The sequence below is a fragment of the Microtus pennsylvanicus genome, chromosome 6 (assembly GCF_037038515.1).
Source record: "Microtus pennsylvanicus isolate mMicPen1 chromosome 6, mMicPen1.hap1, whole genome shotgun sequence".
Taxonomy (NCBI): domain Eukaryota; kingdom Metazoa; phylum Chordata; class Mammalia; order Rodentia; family Cricetidae; genus Microtus; species Microtus pennsylvanicus.
In genome coordinates, this window is record NC_134584.1 from 18,585,887 (window position 1) to 18,603,202 (window position 17,316).

General features: G+C 34.3%; 1 protein-coding gene across 4 annotated transcripts in view; it reads right to left on the reverse strand.

Moving 5' to 3' along the window:
- The window catches only part of Cdh12 (cadherin 12), a 788,260-nt gene that overhangs the window by 47,445 nt on the left and 723,499 nt on the right, over positions 1–17,316 (reverse strand). For all 4 annotated transcript variants that reach the window (XM_075975840.1, XM_075975839.1, XM_075975838.1 and 1 more), the window contains one exon: positions 9,965–10,132. In XM_075975840.1, the coding sequence (XP_075831955.1) occupies positions 9,965–10,132 (168 nt within the window). The remainder of the gene's footprint in view (positions 1–9,964; positions 10,133–17,316) is intronic.

Below are 17,316 nucleotides of genomic sequence, written 5' to 3' on the forward strand. Positions count from 1 at the left end.
TTAAATTTTAGCTTTCACCAAAGTCTTACTGGAAAATGCCTGAGATAATACCAACTACAAATTACTTGAATTTTTCATTAATGTGGCAAGATGTTACAAGTCATAGCTATTTAAGGCACACCAAGTTAACTTCTCATAGACAAAATACAAAGCAAAAAGTCAAGCACAGAGTATGTTTCACTTTTTTCCTTTCATTTTTAATAGCAAATTGAAACATTAGAAGCAGTATTTATATTATGCGCGTGCCTGAGTAGTTATAATTGACATAAAATTCTGAAGCTACATCACGTCCCTTGAACTGGTGGATGAGCAGATGTAGTACAATCACATGGCCCAGTAGTACTGGGAATGTTCTTGAGGATTTCCTGACAGGACACAAAGATGGAGGTCTGTGCTGAACAACCCACTGTAAATCCTCCTCTGTTCATGCATAGAAAAATTATTGCTAAATGTACCAAGGAAATGGCTGGCAATGAATGTGAGAGCAACAGGAATCTGTAGATTTCACTGGAGACAGTGGGAAACAATGAGGGTACAGTGGGATGCAGCTGCTGGAGGGAGGGGCAATGTACAGATGAGACTTTAAAAATATAAGGCCATGAGTCAAAGGCCGTGGAATATTTCTGCTTACACTTTGGTATCTGTTCATGGAGAACAATTTCAAATTATAGATTAAGTTCATAGTGTAGCGTTTGATGGCAAAAACTTAAAATCAATGTTAAAGTAACTATCAAGGAGAAATAACATTGTCTGATGTCATCTCTAGGGGATTATAGTTAGTGAAGTTGTATTGTCAGAATTAAGACTTCCCAGTGTGTTTGCGTGGGGGCATCTTAAATTCTGAAAGGTAATCTAAAGGCCATCAGGAAACTCAGACTAGAGATGAAATGGCCTCCTTTTCTAGGCAATCTGCTGAGATATGAATTTCCTGTTTTATAGAAGGGCATTTTATGAGGCCAATAACAGAAAATGTGAAGACAGCTATTCTTTGTAGCACTTTATCAATATAAGCTACGTTGTGAGAGCAGTTCTTTCTGAAGACTGTCAACACATATGTCCAAAAGTCGATTATTCTCTAATGGCACTGGAAAACTTGTGATAAATTGGATTCTTCTCATTTTTCACCAATGATTGACTTGATACTAAGAACTCAGTAGGCATCCTCCAGAATTAAGATATAATCAAAGGAAAGCAGTGGTTTGTGAATTCAATGTTCTTGCCCTGAACTTTTAGAGTGCCTATAAAACACAAAGGCACAGGGCAGTGTTTTTTCTTATCCTTGCATTTCAGGCATACACTTTTATTGACATGGCAGACATCTGTGTTCATCATGACTAGTATATTATAAAAAAAATATAACATATGCTGTGATAAAATCTACTGAACGTGGGGGAAATCAGTGAAACTATGTGCTTGTCATGTAAGGTTGTTTAGCTTTCCTCCATTTATTTATTTTTCAATGACTTGGCATTTTATCATTGCTAGAATCTAAACAGCAATACAGTTGAGGTCATTCAGATTTATTTAAAACTGTGAAGTTATGCACAACCGTGCCAAAGCTAAATCAGCAAGACGTACAGTGAAATTACATTGCCATCATTTCTAGTTGCCTCATTTTGATGCATATAAAGCATTGGAATGGTGCTACCTGTACAACACAGATTAAGAAATGAAATCAGGAACAAAGAATTGTTCTCCAAGTCTGCCAAATATATGCTCTCATTTTATCAAATATACACATTATGCCTAACAAAATCACCATTTCCCAAGAAACAGAGAAAATTGTATGCAGGAGATTATGTGGAATTTCAGTGATCGATTCTGTAATTTTTACAGACAATGTTTTGTGTTATTTCCACTGCAGTAAACATAGCTGCCGCTATAGGTTAATTCACATTCTTTAAGTGACTTTGCCATATGAAAAAATCATGGCTTGATTATATTTGGAGCATTACAACTTATTTTGTAGGGCGAGGGAAAGAGAAGTCAGAATCTATTGCCACCCAAAACCAAAGCTCTAAAATATACTTTCTTTTATTATTTTGTTCCAAGAAAACTAAGAAGAATAAGTGAAGAAAAAAAAATATATATATATATATATATATGTGTGTGTGTGTGTATGCACGCATAATTAACAAAATTATATTATACCTTAAGTAATTATGTGATTTATAAAGCCTCTAAGAAGAAACTACACAGATGAATTATAAAATACCATAATAACATTTGGCAAAATGAAAATAAAAATTAAATAATCCACTACATATTCTTTTGAAGCACAGCATATTTATAAAAAAAATAGGAATTCAGAGTTCAACTGTACTTAGAAGTGAGCCATCCTTGTAACTGGGAGTTCGAAGCAATCCAAAACAATGTAAATCAAAGCAAATGCTAAGAGGGAGATTTATGTTTCTGGGACTAAGCAAAGTTTTTCTCTAGAAAGGAAAGGCTTCATGTTCAGTCTCTAGAAACATAAAAATGTAACTAAATTAAAGTAAATTCAAATCAATTGTAAGTATTAGAATATTGGCAATACTGGAAAACTTAAAATAATTCTTTTTAGATTGATTCAAATACTGATGATTTTGAGTTACCAAAAACATAGTAAAATATTACATTTGAGAATGAAATTTAGGAACTACTTAACTACTAAACCTGTGATTAAGTGATTGGATTTAGACATTGATCCAGTGATAATCCTCCATTGTCTCTGTGACTTACTATCTAATTTTATACAAACAGAAAATGTAGGCAAACAAAAAGTTGCTTTTTCTGTTTTTCTTCTATCTTTATGCCAAAAGGCTAAAACCTACAAGAAACCGTCTATGAAGACCTAATAAATTATGATCGGAATTATGAAAGTCAGCTTTTTATCTAACAGAAAACAAACTAATATATTTATGGAGAATTATCATATTTCTTTATTGTTACACTGATGGCATTTATGGCCTAGCTGCAAATGCAAGGAAGCGGTTTCATTCCACGGCACTAGAGTGACATGTAACCTCTAAGGAGAGTTGCAAATTCAATTCAATGTTTATGATATGTGATATGTAGACGGAAAACACGAGCTGGGTCCTTGTGGCATTGAGCTTGTGTGATCAGCTAGCGGGACACATTCCAAAATGAACCAGATGACAGTTTGATAAGTTCGTAATTTCCTGCCTCACTGTTTTCTCCTCACACCCCCTGTGGCCTGTCAATCCTGCCATCAGAAGGCCTTCCACATATTGACGTCTCCACAGCCCTCTTCATGTTCCTTGATTCCCAACTAAAAGACGGGGCTCATCATTTCAATTCATGTTATCCACTAACTTACATATTTTAATGTTCTTTTTGTTAATGTAATTTGACCAAAGCCACCTTTAGTTAATTATGACTTTACAGAATGCAAGAATTGGTTAGCAGAGCAAACTCCAAGGAGTAGCCTGGTACCACATATGCTGGGACCGTTACATTTTAAACTCATCATCAATATTGTTTGAAAATATGCAGATTTTAATGCGAACTAATAGTCATTTCTCTATGACTTCTACTTTTATCTTCTTATAACACTGTTTGCCTTATTAATTTTACTGCTTAATCAAATGGTGGATTTGAGTGGACTTCAAATACAAACAAATAAGAGTAGTTTCAGCTTCCCCACCCTTCAAATGCTGCCACATTAGTGATCAGAAGTTCAACAGGTACGTAGTGTGTCGTGTCTTTCTTTAGGGTCCGATCACTCCTTTTTTTTTTTTTTTTTTTTTTTTTTTAGGGATTCTATGCTTTGTTTCTCCTCGGATAAAGCCAATGCTGAAGTAAAATATCAACTATAACATAACTGATGCTACTTTAATTGTAAGCATCTCTAATACCCAGTTTACCTTTATTAATTAGTAATGCCTTTTATATTTTATTAATTAGTGCACCAACTGTTTTAGAATTAGAACCACTCCTCCCCTGTCTGTAAGACAACCAGGACCTGCAGCAGGTGGGAAATTAAATGCACAAAACGTGGCAATCCTTTCTCTGTCGAGTTTTTGGTTACCATCATTTTGCCTGGGGTATTTCCACACTCACGTGGGACAGCTAAGCCACAGGATGGATTGCACAGCTTTAATCCTCTCCCATCCATTGTTCCTGTTGGCATGATGGTTCTTGACAGATGTTCCTCCCACAGTCTTCAACACAGAAACATTGCCTGTGTACTGATGGCACAGTACCCTCAGCATCCAGATCCTTCACTGGTCCACTCACATCCATGTCTTGTTTCAGGAGATTTCTCTGGCAGATCTTTGCATGACTCTGGCTTTATTTCCCTTTTGCAAACACATTCTTTACTTCCCTGTTGTCGTGTAATTAGTTTTTCTAATAAATTGTATTCCTTCCCCTCTCCTTCCTTTCCCAGGACATTTTAACTTTTCTAAATACAAGGCAAACATTGTCATGAAATCTCCAATCATTGTCATGAAAAGAAAATTGGGCATTATTATTAGCTCGGGGCAAGCAGAACGCTCTCCACCAAACCTAGGGAGGAAAGGCAATTTTCCACTTCTTTATGAGATGACAATGCTGCTTCCCTCTATCCAAAAGTTCCTCTGGGCAAAATTTTCCTATCATCCCTCACTGTAAAATGATGTTTTAATAACCATTAAATACAAGGTTTTGACTGATGACTTCAAATTTTTTTTAAAAAAAATGTGTTTTTACTAAAATTTCTGAAATTTCACCTGGCCATGAATTAATTATCATAGAAGAATCTTCTGCCTATAACACTTTCTGAAACTGGAAATGTCAAAGAAGCCAATTTCATAGATCTGTGGAACATAGCCCAATTCCATCATTTAATAACTGCCAACATAATGCTTCTGGTTCTACAAACTATGTATATTTAATATACTTAATTTATAACCTCTATTCCTATTACAGAATACTAAGTATGATGGAGACCTTGGCAAGAGCTCACAGTATATCAAACACATCAATAAAGTTTCATTGTTCATCAATTATACAGAATACATTTAACATTCCCCTAAAGTCTCCATTAAGTATGTAAACATTTCATTTATTTGCTTTTTCTATGTAATCTCTTTCCCACCTAATAAAGTGGGCCACGCTGGCAGTTTCAGGAATATGGAACGATATTATAGCATATCTTAAAATAACTGTAGTTTTCTTTTAAATTATTAATAAAGTGAACACCTAATGTAATGATCTGCTAAGAAATGTAAGGAATTTAAATTTTTTTGAGTATATTTCTTTTCTTCAAAAATCCAGTCTCTCATAATTTTCCTTTGTGTGACATTATGGAGATAATCAGGAAAAGATTGAAAATTTCATTATATCAACCCTTATCATATTTAAGATACATCTTACCCCAAAATAATTACTGATAGCCTCTATTTACTGACTTTTAAATCTGATGCTCAGTTTTAACTTTCTGCTTTTTGCCTGCATTTTTGGAAACATTACGTAAGTCTTCCTAGGTTTTTAGTTCATATCTTAAATAGCTTTTTTCTGATATTCATACAATAGAGACTACCAGCACTTTTAATTTGGTAATTACTTAGAAGTGTTTTTCTCTCTTTTCTTTCTTTCGTTTTTTTGTTTTTACACTGCTAGGTTGCTAGTGACTCTATATATGGACTTCTTTGCATATTACCTTATGTTTTTAACTGGTCTCACAATTTAGGAGTCTGTTTGTTCGCTACTAATAAGTCTTAGAATAGCTCTCAGTAAATGATATTGATGTTTTCATTTCCTAACCCTCTAAGATTTGCTCCATGTGCTTGCAGATGCCCTTGTGCATTTGTGTCATGTGCCTATCTCTATAATAACTTTTATTGCAATTTGCATGATTTCCTATTAATTTTCTAATTATCCTCATCATACAGCAACAGCTTGAGAGAACAGATTAAAATTTTATTCCCTTTATAGTGTATGAAACAGAAATCACATGTGTTTTGTTAATTTTAGCTAAATAAAACTTGCAATAAAACTTCCTTGTCTGCTTTATCACTTTGATCAATTATAAGGTAAAAGGAAATAAAGAATTATAAACCATATTAAATACATATCAATGTTACAATGATTTTGTTTGTATGATTAAATATTGGCACATTTGTCAAAAATTACTTATTAAAATTTAGAGGTATTTGTATTTATAACTTTTCTTATCACTTCATTATTCTTTGACTATCCTTTGGACAAAAATTAAGCAGAGTGTCTTGTCATTAATCTGATTTTATCTGCGGCCCGAACCTCATTTACAGTTTCCATGTGCTGCTTAGAAATTCTTCTTAGACTCTCTTACATATTGCAGCTTTGATATTTTTATTATCTCTTATTCATGTCTTTCCCAACACATTTTGTAAGCAGAGAAAATGATAATTTCTACTAGGATAATCTGTTATTTAGATTTCAAGATAACAATGTATTTCACTGTGCATCAGCATTTTTTTCTTCTTTTTTTTTAATTCTTTTTGCATTTCCTTTGTCTCAATGTTTATTTATATAAACCAGGCAATTGCACAGCGACACAATGACATCATTTACAGCATCAAAATATACCACATCCTCAAAGACATTATTCTAACATATTGATATGTATGTCAACAGTCCACTGAAGTTGCATACATCAATACAGAAATGTACATCCCTATTTTAGCACTGCAACATTTTCCAAACAATTGTTTTCTGTACACATATGCTCAATTATAGAACAGGCTGGCCCTTAAATATGCTATGCTTGGCATCCATTGAAGATTTTAATAATATTCTTCCTTATCCTTGGAATACATTCTCTTCTCAAATTCTTCTGCGACATGCTAGATAATTTCCACTCAAATGCTCAGTCTATACAAATATTTCCCTACTAATCCAATGGAGATATACTTTCGTTTCTTATTGATAAAAACGATAGCATCAACGATAATCTTACTTTTAGAAATAAATTAAACATTATAAATTCACCTACCTCCTTGCCATAGTGTATTTTTGTCTGTTTGTTAAGTGAGAAAATATATATTTTAATTCCTATCTTTACAGCATCAATAACAAGATGTCTATATGTGGATATGCTTACACAAATACATGCATACATATGTATATACATGTTTTTCTGTATATATGTTTCTTTTATTGATTGATTAAAAAAGCTGTTTCAGCCAATGGCTTAGCAGAGTAAAGCCAGACAGAAAAACAAAAGAGAAATATAGGGAGAGAGTAGGCATAGTTAGACAGATGCCATGTAGCTTCTGAAGGAGGCACACAGCATATCATTTCCCAAGAATCATGAAGTAACACCCCATGAACCTCATGGTAAAATATAAAATAATAGAAACTGATTAGTTTAAGATTTAAGGATTAGCTAGGAATACACATACATTATTGGCCAAACAGTGTTGCAATTAGTATGTATTCCTTATGTGTGATTATTTGAGTCTGGGCAGGTGGAAAATGAATGAGCAGAGTCTGTTTACACACACATAAACCTAAACTGTACATGTATATATAAAATGCAAGCTAGACTGCAGAAAGATGTTTTCCAGTCAGATCCAGATCATGAAACCTGAGTTTCATATCCTAATTGTGTGATGTCTTCAGCAATAGAGACCTCAAACCCTAAGAGTCAACCAAGTGCTACGCTAATTATTATTTTTGTTGTTGTTATAGAAGATGAAGGCTTTCAGCATTGCAACTTAGACATCAACCCAGCCAGAAAAACTTCAACCTGCAATTTGTCTTGCCTATAAGATGTGTTGTGGTAATGGACACATAGAACTTGTGGGAATGGCCAAACAATTATTGGTACAACTTGAGGCCAGTGCCAAGAGAGGTTTTCATTGCCCTACACTCTTTAGAGGGCCATGAATGAGAGGCTGGACAACCAATATTCATATCCCATAATATAAAATTAGAATTTTAATGAATTATTTAAATAAAAAATATTTGAGTCACAAGAATTGTACCTCATTATCATAGAAGACAAGGCTATTGAAATATGCACATATAATGGAGTCTAAGTATAGCTAATTAATCTGCATTAAAGTGTTATGGTTTCTAATTTCCTTCCATAATATTTGACTATCAGACTTTTATTGATCATGAATTGAAACTTTTACACAAAGAAAATATACTGCAAATTTTTTAAAAGAAGTTAAGATGATGATATAAAATTTAGAAAAAACAACAAAACATCTAAATAGAGAAATAGTGTCAACAGTGCAAATTTTCTTATGTAATCCCAGGAACAAATCATACTTGTATTAAAAGGAAAATATTCTGTATTTCAATTTATTTAAAACTGATTAGGAAAAGAACTACAAATGATTAAATCATGCTTCCTCTAAAATCATGAACGAAACCACCCAGCCTTAGTATTCTAATTCTGTGGAGCACAGAAATAATCCTCGCAAATACATCAGAAAATGAGTAAGTACCAACTGGTGTTAAATGTAACACTCCAAAGAAACCTGGATGAAGCAAGTGTGAGAAGCATCATATCTCTAAAGGAGACAGTTATAGAGAAGTAATAGGTGAGAACCATTCCATTTTCCCAGAAAGTAAAGCAATTCTCACCTATTGCAAATCTACAATGAGGTACATATTGATCAGAATAAAAGCAATGTTCAGAAAAACAACATGACAGATTCTAAACTTCTCAAATGGTTCAACACATGCACTTGCTAAAAATAAGTCACAAAATCTATATATGGCAACTGTTTATTATAAAAAGCATGGTAGCATATGTTTATAGTTAAGTCTTGCCTCATATTTTATCCATTTAGATTAATTTTTTAGTCAGCAAGCTATCATGGTCAGTACACTAGCAAGTTGCTAGAATGTAGTTTCACTCCACTTTAATAGCAAAGGTATGATTACACCATTATGGACCCGCCTATGTGTTGTGTGATATTTTGATCGTGTTCTGACAAATGAAACTTGCTTGGAGTCAGAGAGTAGAGCTGGGCACTAGTTGACCATAATTGACCACAGATGTTTTGGGTGACTGAGGACAGAAAGTAGGAAGGCAGGGCAAAGAAGGATCTCGGCCCTTTATGAGGAAGAAATGGAACAGGTAGGAGAGGACTGGCGGCTTTTCTGCTTCTCTGATCTTTCAGGTTTTACCATGATGTCTGACTCCCAAATGTTGATCAATAATAATTAGACTAACTCTTCCATATTATCATAACACAAAGCATAATTTCCTTTAAAACTTAAAGGCATATATTTATTTTTTAAAATCTATAATAACCTGCTTCCTGAATATCAATAGTGTTTGGAGATGTTTTTACATTTTGCGGCATTAAGATATAACATGGTCACTCACTTCTTAAACAGTTTACCTGAGTTAATGGGAGCTCTTCAGCTCCAGCTGGAGAGGGAAGGAACCGGCATAGGACCAATCTAGACCCCCCTGAATGTGAGTGACGGTTGAATGGCCAGACTGCGGAACCACTGGCAGCAGCACCAGGATTTATCCGTACTGAATGGACTAGCTTTTTGGGAACCCATTCTCTTTGGATGGATACCTTACTTAGCCTAGATATAGTAGGGAGAGCCTTGGACCTTTCCCAAAGCAATGTGCTTTACCCTCTCTGAGGAGTGGATGGGGTGGCATTGGGGGTTATGGGGATTAAATGGAAGGATGAGAGGGAATGGAAACTGGGATTGCTATGTAAAATTTAAAAAAGATAGTTTGTTTTCTTTTTAAAAAAATAAAAGAAATTATTAAAAACAGATATGTCATGGTATATTTTATTATTTTATATTATATTATTATCCTTTAGAAGCCTGTTTTTTTTTCTAATGAGAAACAGAGATAGAGTGGATTCAGATGGGAGAAGAGATAGGAAGGAACAGTAGGAATAAAGGGAGGCGAAACCAAAATCATGATATATCATGAAAGAGAAAAATATGCCATGGTAAGTAATTTCTTTTAGAAACATTTGCAAATATGGTGAACATGTAGCTGACATACTTTTTGGGAATCGAGGTGGGTTGTCATTGACATCAGTAAGGGTAATATTGACAACTGTTGTTCCAGCGAGGCCACCGAGTTGTCCTCCCATGTCCTTCGCTTGAATGAGGACCTGGTACTGCTCTTTGACTTCTCTGTCCATGTTTGGCAACGCTGTCCTAATAACACCTTTGGGGGAAAGTGATAACAGAATCAATACCACAAACAGAATGCTTCCCCTGACTCAGAAAGAAATAAAAGAAAGTAGTTATATCTATATTTATTATCAATTAAACATTAAATAAAAACTCTATCAAAAATTAAAATAACCTAAGTACCCTTACAGCCGGAATGTGACTATTTATTTATTTATTTATTTTGATTTTTCACAGTCACATCTTAAAATGTAGTCACGAGGAAAACAAGAAAATGACAGTGTATCTCAAAGTCCAGGACATCTCACCCCAAGTAAACTAAATTACAGCACATTTATGTATTTGGGTCAACTCTGGGATGAAAAAATTGTTAAAACTTTTAGATTAATTTTACAAGTTGAATAATTCAGGTAATTAAACTTGCGAGTATATAATTCTAAAGACTACTATTAACATCTCAATTCTTTAATGTTTACCAAAAAAATCCACCTAATTTAAAACACATAAAATGTCTTATTTATGTAATGTGTCTGTTTTGTCTTTCGGTAATTTCTCTAATTATTTTAGCTGAAAAATTCCATTTTCTCCCACTCCCTTAGCTGTCATCAGATATCATTATTATTGCGTGTTATTTGAGACTCCTTCCATCAAGGTAATTCAGTGTCCAGGATAGTGTCTTATGTTTAAAATTCATTTAGTATGTGATTGAATAGATTAATAATTGGGTGAATGAAATTTTTGCAGTTTTGAATCTGTATCATATATGCATATTTACATACAGCAGACATTTTTATTTTTGTATCCTGGTGTAAGAAATACTTTATATTTCTGTTTATTCATGGTAAAAAAGTAAAACATTCAGAATAATATGGAAGTTGAATTATATATTTTATATCAAATTCCAATAGCCAAGAATTGTAACAGGTAGATATTGAAGAATCTTTACTTTAAGTACACATGACTTTGACAGTAGTAGGTTATATCTTAAATAAAAATGCATGCATGAATAATAAAATATCAGGCATCAATACAGTATATACCATTCAAATCAGTATCCCAGCATACATCCATATATCTGTGCTTGCTACCATCTACTTACCCACTGCTATATTTTTGCTAATGCATATTGAACTGCAATCTGAGAATTCATCTGTCACTTGGCAGGAAATAGTTACAGAAGAGACATCCATCATTTTTGGTCCTAATGCTTTATTCATGAATTGGTACTGACACCATTTGATCCAATCTGTCTTCTCTTCAGCATGCGCTTCTGATGCTCTATTTTCAATGTTTCTAAAACTACGACTTTTAAACTTCACATCTCAGTGTTGTCTTACATACCTTACACTATGCGGCATCTATCTGATGGACAATGTTCACATTTTCAAAATAAATGCCTGGTTTTGACACTTGTCATTTGCTGTCTCTTCAAATCACTGGTCATGTACAATTTCTACTCAACTCACTATACAAAATGTCCTTTATTTTCAATGTCCATATAGCTTTTACTCTACATCACCCATTTCTCTACCTTATTCATTCCAAGGTTAAAACTTCAAAGCAGAGAAAATACTATATGAAATGGGAAACAAAGAAGAGGGTGGGAGAGAGAAGGAAAGAAAACAAGAGATAAGAAATAATGCTCCAGGGTTCATCATCAGTGACTTGCTTCCTTCTATTAATAATGCTATACTTTGGGTTCACTGTAGATGAATATATCTATAATGTCCCATTTGTCATTAATAATTAATAAAAATTTTTCAGTTTTTGGCTATAGCTACAATCAGATACTGTGTTATAAATAAATGTGTATGAAAATAATAAGTAGGTGCTGTGCAGGTGGCTGTGTGGAAAAGTGTTTGCCGTGTACTTGTCATAGGATTGGGCTTCCAGGTATTTATATAACTGTCGTGTGAGTGTGGTAGACCACTTGTAATCCTGGCACCGGCAGACAGAGAGAGGAGATCTTCAGAGAACACAGGCTCAACAGATCTCCTGACTCCATATATAGTGCGGTGAGGAATCAGAGAAGCCATACCTGGTGACCCGCTGTGCTCCACATGCCCCCATACAAATACGTGTGCTCATGTCATACACAAACACAGTTGCTAAAATAATAACAGTAATTCAGTCAAGCATAGATCATTTATTCTATTTTCCATATAGCACATCATCTAGTAGTGTCAAACTCAAATTGTGATGAGACTTTTACTTATAATTTTATTAAATATTTAATACTTTAGTGAGAATGCATGTGCCACAGCATGTGCATGTGAGTAAATGTCAACGTATACCTGCAAGAATCTGTTCTGGTCCTCTTCTGTCATGTGGACTCCGGAGAGCCAATTCAGTTTCTTAGTGCAGGCCTCATAGGATGCACCTTCAGCCTCCAAGTTTTGCTAGTGTTTTCACATTTAGTTGTCAAGGAACAACTATAAACGCTTATGCATGCATAGGTACAAATGAAAATGAGAACAAAATTCTTTCTTCCTATGACTCAGTTTAGTCATTGATAGCTTTTTCCTCACTACGAAAAGCAATTACATTTCTCTATATGACAAGTCTATCATTTTCTGGATTCATACACACCTTACACAGAAACAGTTTTGCCTTTATTTTCTTCATGTATTATGTGTGTGTCTGTGTGTGTATGTGTATGAAAGTATGTGTATATACATGCCTTGCACAGCGCCCCCATGTCTGCGCTCAGTGCGCTATTACCCAGTTCGCGAGCTTCGGGCAAGGGGGCTGGAGGTTAAAATACACAGACACACACAGACAGAGAGACAGCAACACGGGTCATCCTTGAATTCCCCAAGAATGCCCCCTTTATTGTGTTCGGGGGCAGATTATATAGAGATAGCCACGCCCCAGCCAAACCCACCAGAAACCACTCTCCTGCCATCAGGAACTCCTGAACGTCTCGTGCTCAGAGCAGCTGTAGGCACTCAGATCAGGGGATTACAAGAAATTCAGGATTTGGGGTCTCACTGCTCCCAACATATACACATGTGTGTAAGACCAAGTTTGTGTTGGAAATCAGAGGACAGTTCTGTGGCATTAGTTCTCTTCTTTAACCCTTTGTTCTTTAGGAATTGTATACAAGTTGTAAGGCGTAACAGCAAAGGTCCATAATTGCTGAGCTGTATCACTCACTCAATATTTTCCTTTCAAGACTAAACCCCCCATGACCATTTTGTTGATGCGTGTATCTCATCATTCCTTTAGGAAATTCATCAATTTATTCAGTGCATTTTTGTTTGCATGCATTGGTGTGTATAGTCATTTCTGTAGCAATTTACAGAAACATCATTTCTGTGTATGAGGTAGGCAGAGTACAAACTTGCGTGTCTTTCTCAGGAGTTAACTTTCATAGATTTTTGAGACAGGTTCTCTCCCAAAGACCTAGAGATTCCTGACAGCTCAGCAACCCTGAGGAACTGCCATCTAGCTTTGGGATTACAAGCATACACCGCTGCACTTGGCAATCGATTTAGGGTATAGATATCAAACTCAGCTCCCCAAGCCTGAGCTGAGAGAACGGTCTGAACATTCTTTCCTGCAGGCCCTGCACACCTCATTTCTAAAACTGACACTGTTCTGAACTCTTGAGTTTACTTGAAATCTGAAGTTGAGGAATTAAAGAAAATTATGCAGACAGATGTTTCTGTCCTGCCTGGTCCTGTAGCCATTCAGTCCCAAATAAACACACAGAGGCCTATATTAATAACAAATTCGATAATATCATTATAGTAATATGAATTACTAACTTAGTCAGTAGAGCATGAGACTCTTAATCTTAGGGTAGTGGGTTTGGGCCTCACATTGGGCACCATTTGTAATCTGAAACTGCACTTTCTTTTTCCATCTGCGCAGACCCAAATAACCACACAGAAACTACAAAATCATATTCTGTTTTGTACTCTATGGTCACATATTGTTATTGCACATGTTGCAGAACAAAAAGAACACAATATCTGTGTTTCTCTTATTGGATGAGTATTTTCCTTGACAAATTTTTGCTTCTTAATATACATTTTCTTCCATTGATTTTTTTGTACTTGCATGGACACAGTCATATAAATTTATTCATTCAGATAAATGTATAAAAGATTGATTACTTTGTTTCGGTAAACTTCCAGCTTTGTCTTTAAGGGAAAAATATTGTTTACCAATATTAACTTAAACATTTGAATTCTGTAAGACTGTATTCTGAACTTGCACCAAGACAAATTTCAAGTAATAAAGCATCATAAGGACTCATAATATTTGAAGGATTGCCTCAGTACATATGATGTGACCTTTGTTGAAATTTTAGTATCTAACCTTATTGGAATTAACCCTTTTTAACCTTAAAGCTACCTACAAATATCAATGTTTATTCTTTAAGACAAACACTAATTTCGTGCATGAGAAGCTCTTCTTACAAGGAAGGATCGTGAATGTGGTAATTCATAGATCCTTAATATTGTGAGAACAAGCAGTACTTGAGTTCTTATCTATGAACAAAACCATTACCGATCTCTGAACTTAAGGCCATACCACAGAGGACAGAAGAGAAAGAATTTAAGAGTCACAAGACCAGGAGAAGGGCTATGAAATACTATCTACAGGGTATGAAACAGTTTTTGCAATCATAGAGTCCCAGCAACCAATCTTACCTACACTGGGCCTACATAAGACTCAGCCTGTTGCCAGTCAATTGGTGCCAGTTGAATTTGGGATATACTTGTGGGATTCGGTTCTGCCATAATCCACCTGGCTGATCTATTGGCTATTGGGAGGTACTTGGTGACAGCAGTCATTGTCTTCAGGTTTTTGGCTTCTATGGAGTTCACTAGGTTTCAATAGCTTGTTTCAAACCATGGCACCAGAAATGCTTCTGCTTGACTTAGTCACTAAAGAAAATAAAGGCATGAATGTTGTGCCATATGATGTGTAAAGGAGATAGCAGAGCTTAGTGGGTGAAAGCAATCAAGTTTACTTTACACATACATAAAATTTCAAAAATTCAGATTTAATAAAGTTATAAAAAATAAAGATGAGATATCATATGGAAGTAAGTTTTATTTTGGACACAGTCTTGGGATTTTTGCTGCTAAATGTAAGGGATACATTCAGGTGCAAGTTTCTTGAGAATTTCTCCATAATTGGGCAATCTTTATCAGGTTTCTTCCTATGAATTCTGAGGTGGGCAGGGTTGTATAATTTAAAATATCAAAAGTGGTAGAGGAAGAAATCAAGTAGATTCTATAGTTTTATTCTTACTGATTATGAAGAATTCAATAAATGAGCAGAAGAGAAAAATTATAAGAGATATGTTTTCTTTCTAAAAATATTAACCATATCTTAAATATTTGATCAAAATTCTGGAGACAGTTATGTTGTGTTTATGGAATGACATATAGGCTTTTAATGATAAATTGCACTTGACATGGTAAAAATAACAATTTTATGTTACATATATTTTTGCCATACTATAAAAGGAGGATTTTAAATTAAATAAATGAGCTTGAAATGAAACATAATAAACCTTTCTCAAGTGCAACCTATTTATTTTTAAAAAAAATATAGCCACATGACACAATGCACTAATCTATAGTTGTTTAAATTAGACTAGCTTGCAGAAAAAAACTGTTAAAAGAATCTTATAGAAACATTAAGACAACAGAGTCAACTATTCATAGTAACATTGGTTTCTCCAAATGGAAGATTGCTTTCATGGGCATGGAGACACAGTGTCCTGATGTCAACGTCGTAGATTAAATGTACTACTGTTGGTGTGCGTTTTTTTTTTTACAGACTATAGTTCTTCTTGAGCTATATATTTTGAGATGATACATGTGTGATGCCATGTTTTATTGTCCTCTTACAATATCACCCAAGAAGAGACTCTAGATCAGGAATTATTTCCCTAAGCTGCCATGGGCATGCCTCTAATGCTTTGGCTTAATTATTAACTGACATGGCTCAGTATGGATAGCTCCATTCCATTTGGCATGACTTTAATTTTATAAAAGCAAAGAAAGCTACATGAGCATCAGGTGACAATATGTAAGCAAGGATTTATGCATTTATTCTCTTTTTGTGAATGTGGTTGTAATGCTTCCAGTGCCTATGTTGGCTTCTCACAGTAATGGACTAAATGCTCTCAAGGTGGTTTTGGTCAGGGATTTTGTCACAGAAACAGAAATTAAACTGAACCAACTGTTTACCATCACATAATCATAAAATATAATATATGAATTTATGATATTTTAAAAAGTCACGTATCTTCTTATTTTAAAATTCTCCTGAGTAATTGTTTAAGATAAAGAAATGAATATATACAAAGTAAATTACTTCTTGGTTAAAGCAAATAATTTGGAAATAAAAGAACTTTTATGAGAAGTGAATTTTTTCTTGGTTCACTTCACAGGCTGCCTCATTTTCCCTTAATGCCTACGTGTATATATATCTATCTTAATATATATATACACATGTAGGCATTATATATATATATATAGGCATTATATATACACATGTATATATATGTATATACATATATACACACACACACAGGAAGTTTGCTATTATCCACTGTGAAAGTAGAGTTAGGAATGTACATCAAACAGTAATATTAATACAGAAATCATTTACATATTCTCGTTTCAACTGAATAAGTAATGAGTATATTTATCTCTTTCTAAATGTATAAGCACCAACAGTTTTTATGAGGCTCTCCCTTTAATAATAGTTTTAAATGGTCTCTACATTCAAATAAAAAATGTTAGATAATTTTGGTTTCCATGTATTTCATTTAATAACAGCAAACTGAATCAGAAAAGGCTCTAGATAGCTGGAACAAATGGAGACTATTTCTGAGAAATTGCAATTATACTTGATTTTTGATTTTCTTTTATCTACCACAAGGTGATAAATTTGACAAAAGTCTTCTTAATGGTTTTTGCGCATGAAGGACTTGTTTTCATTCTCTTAATGAAGTGCCTCGTCACCCATTCTTTTCCTGTCTAGTGGTCTGAAGCATTGTTACAGCAAGACTTCTGTCTCCAATCAAAATCAATGCCTCTGAAATTTATTATGCAGCTGATGCTTAGAAGAGATTTACCTTTTCCTTTAAATAGCAAGGTTCATAGAAAATTATAAATACAAAGTCATGGAGTTATGAAGCACATACATTTTCTACTGCAAAATAATACTTTTCATATACATTAGGAT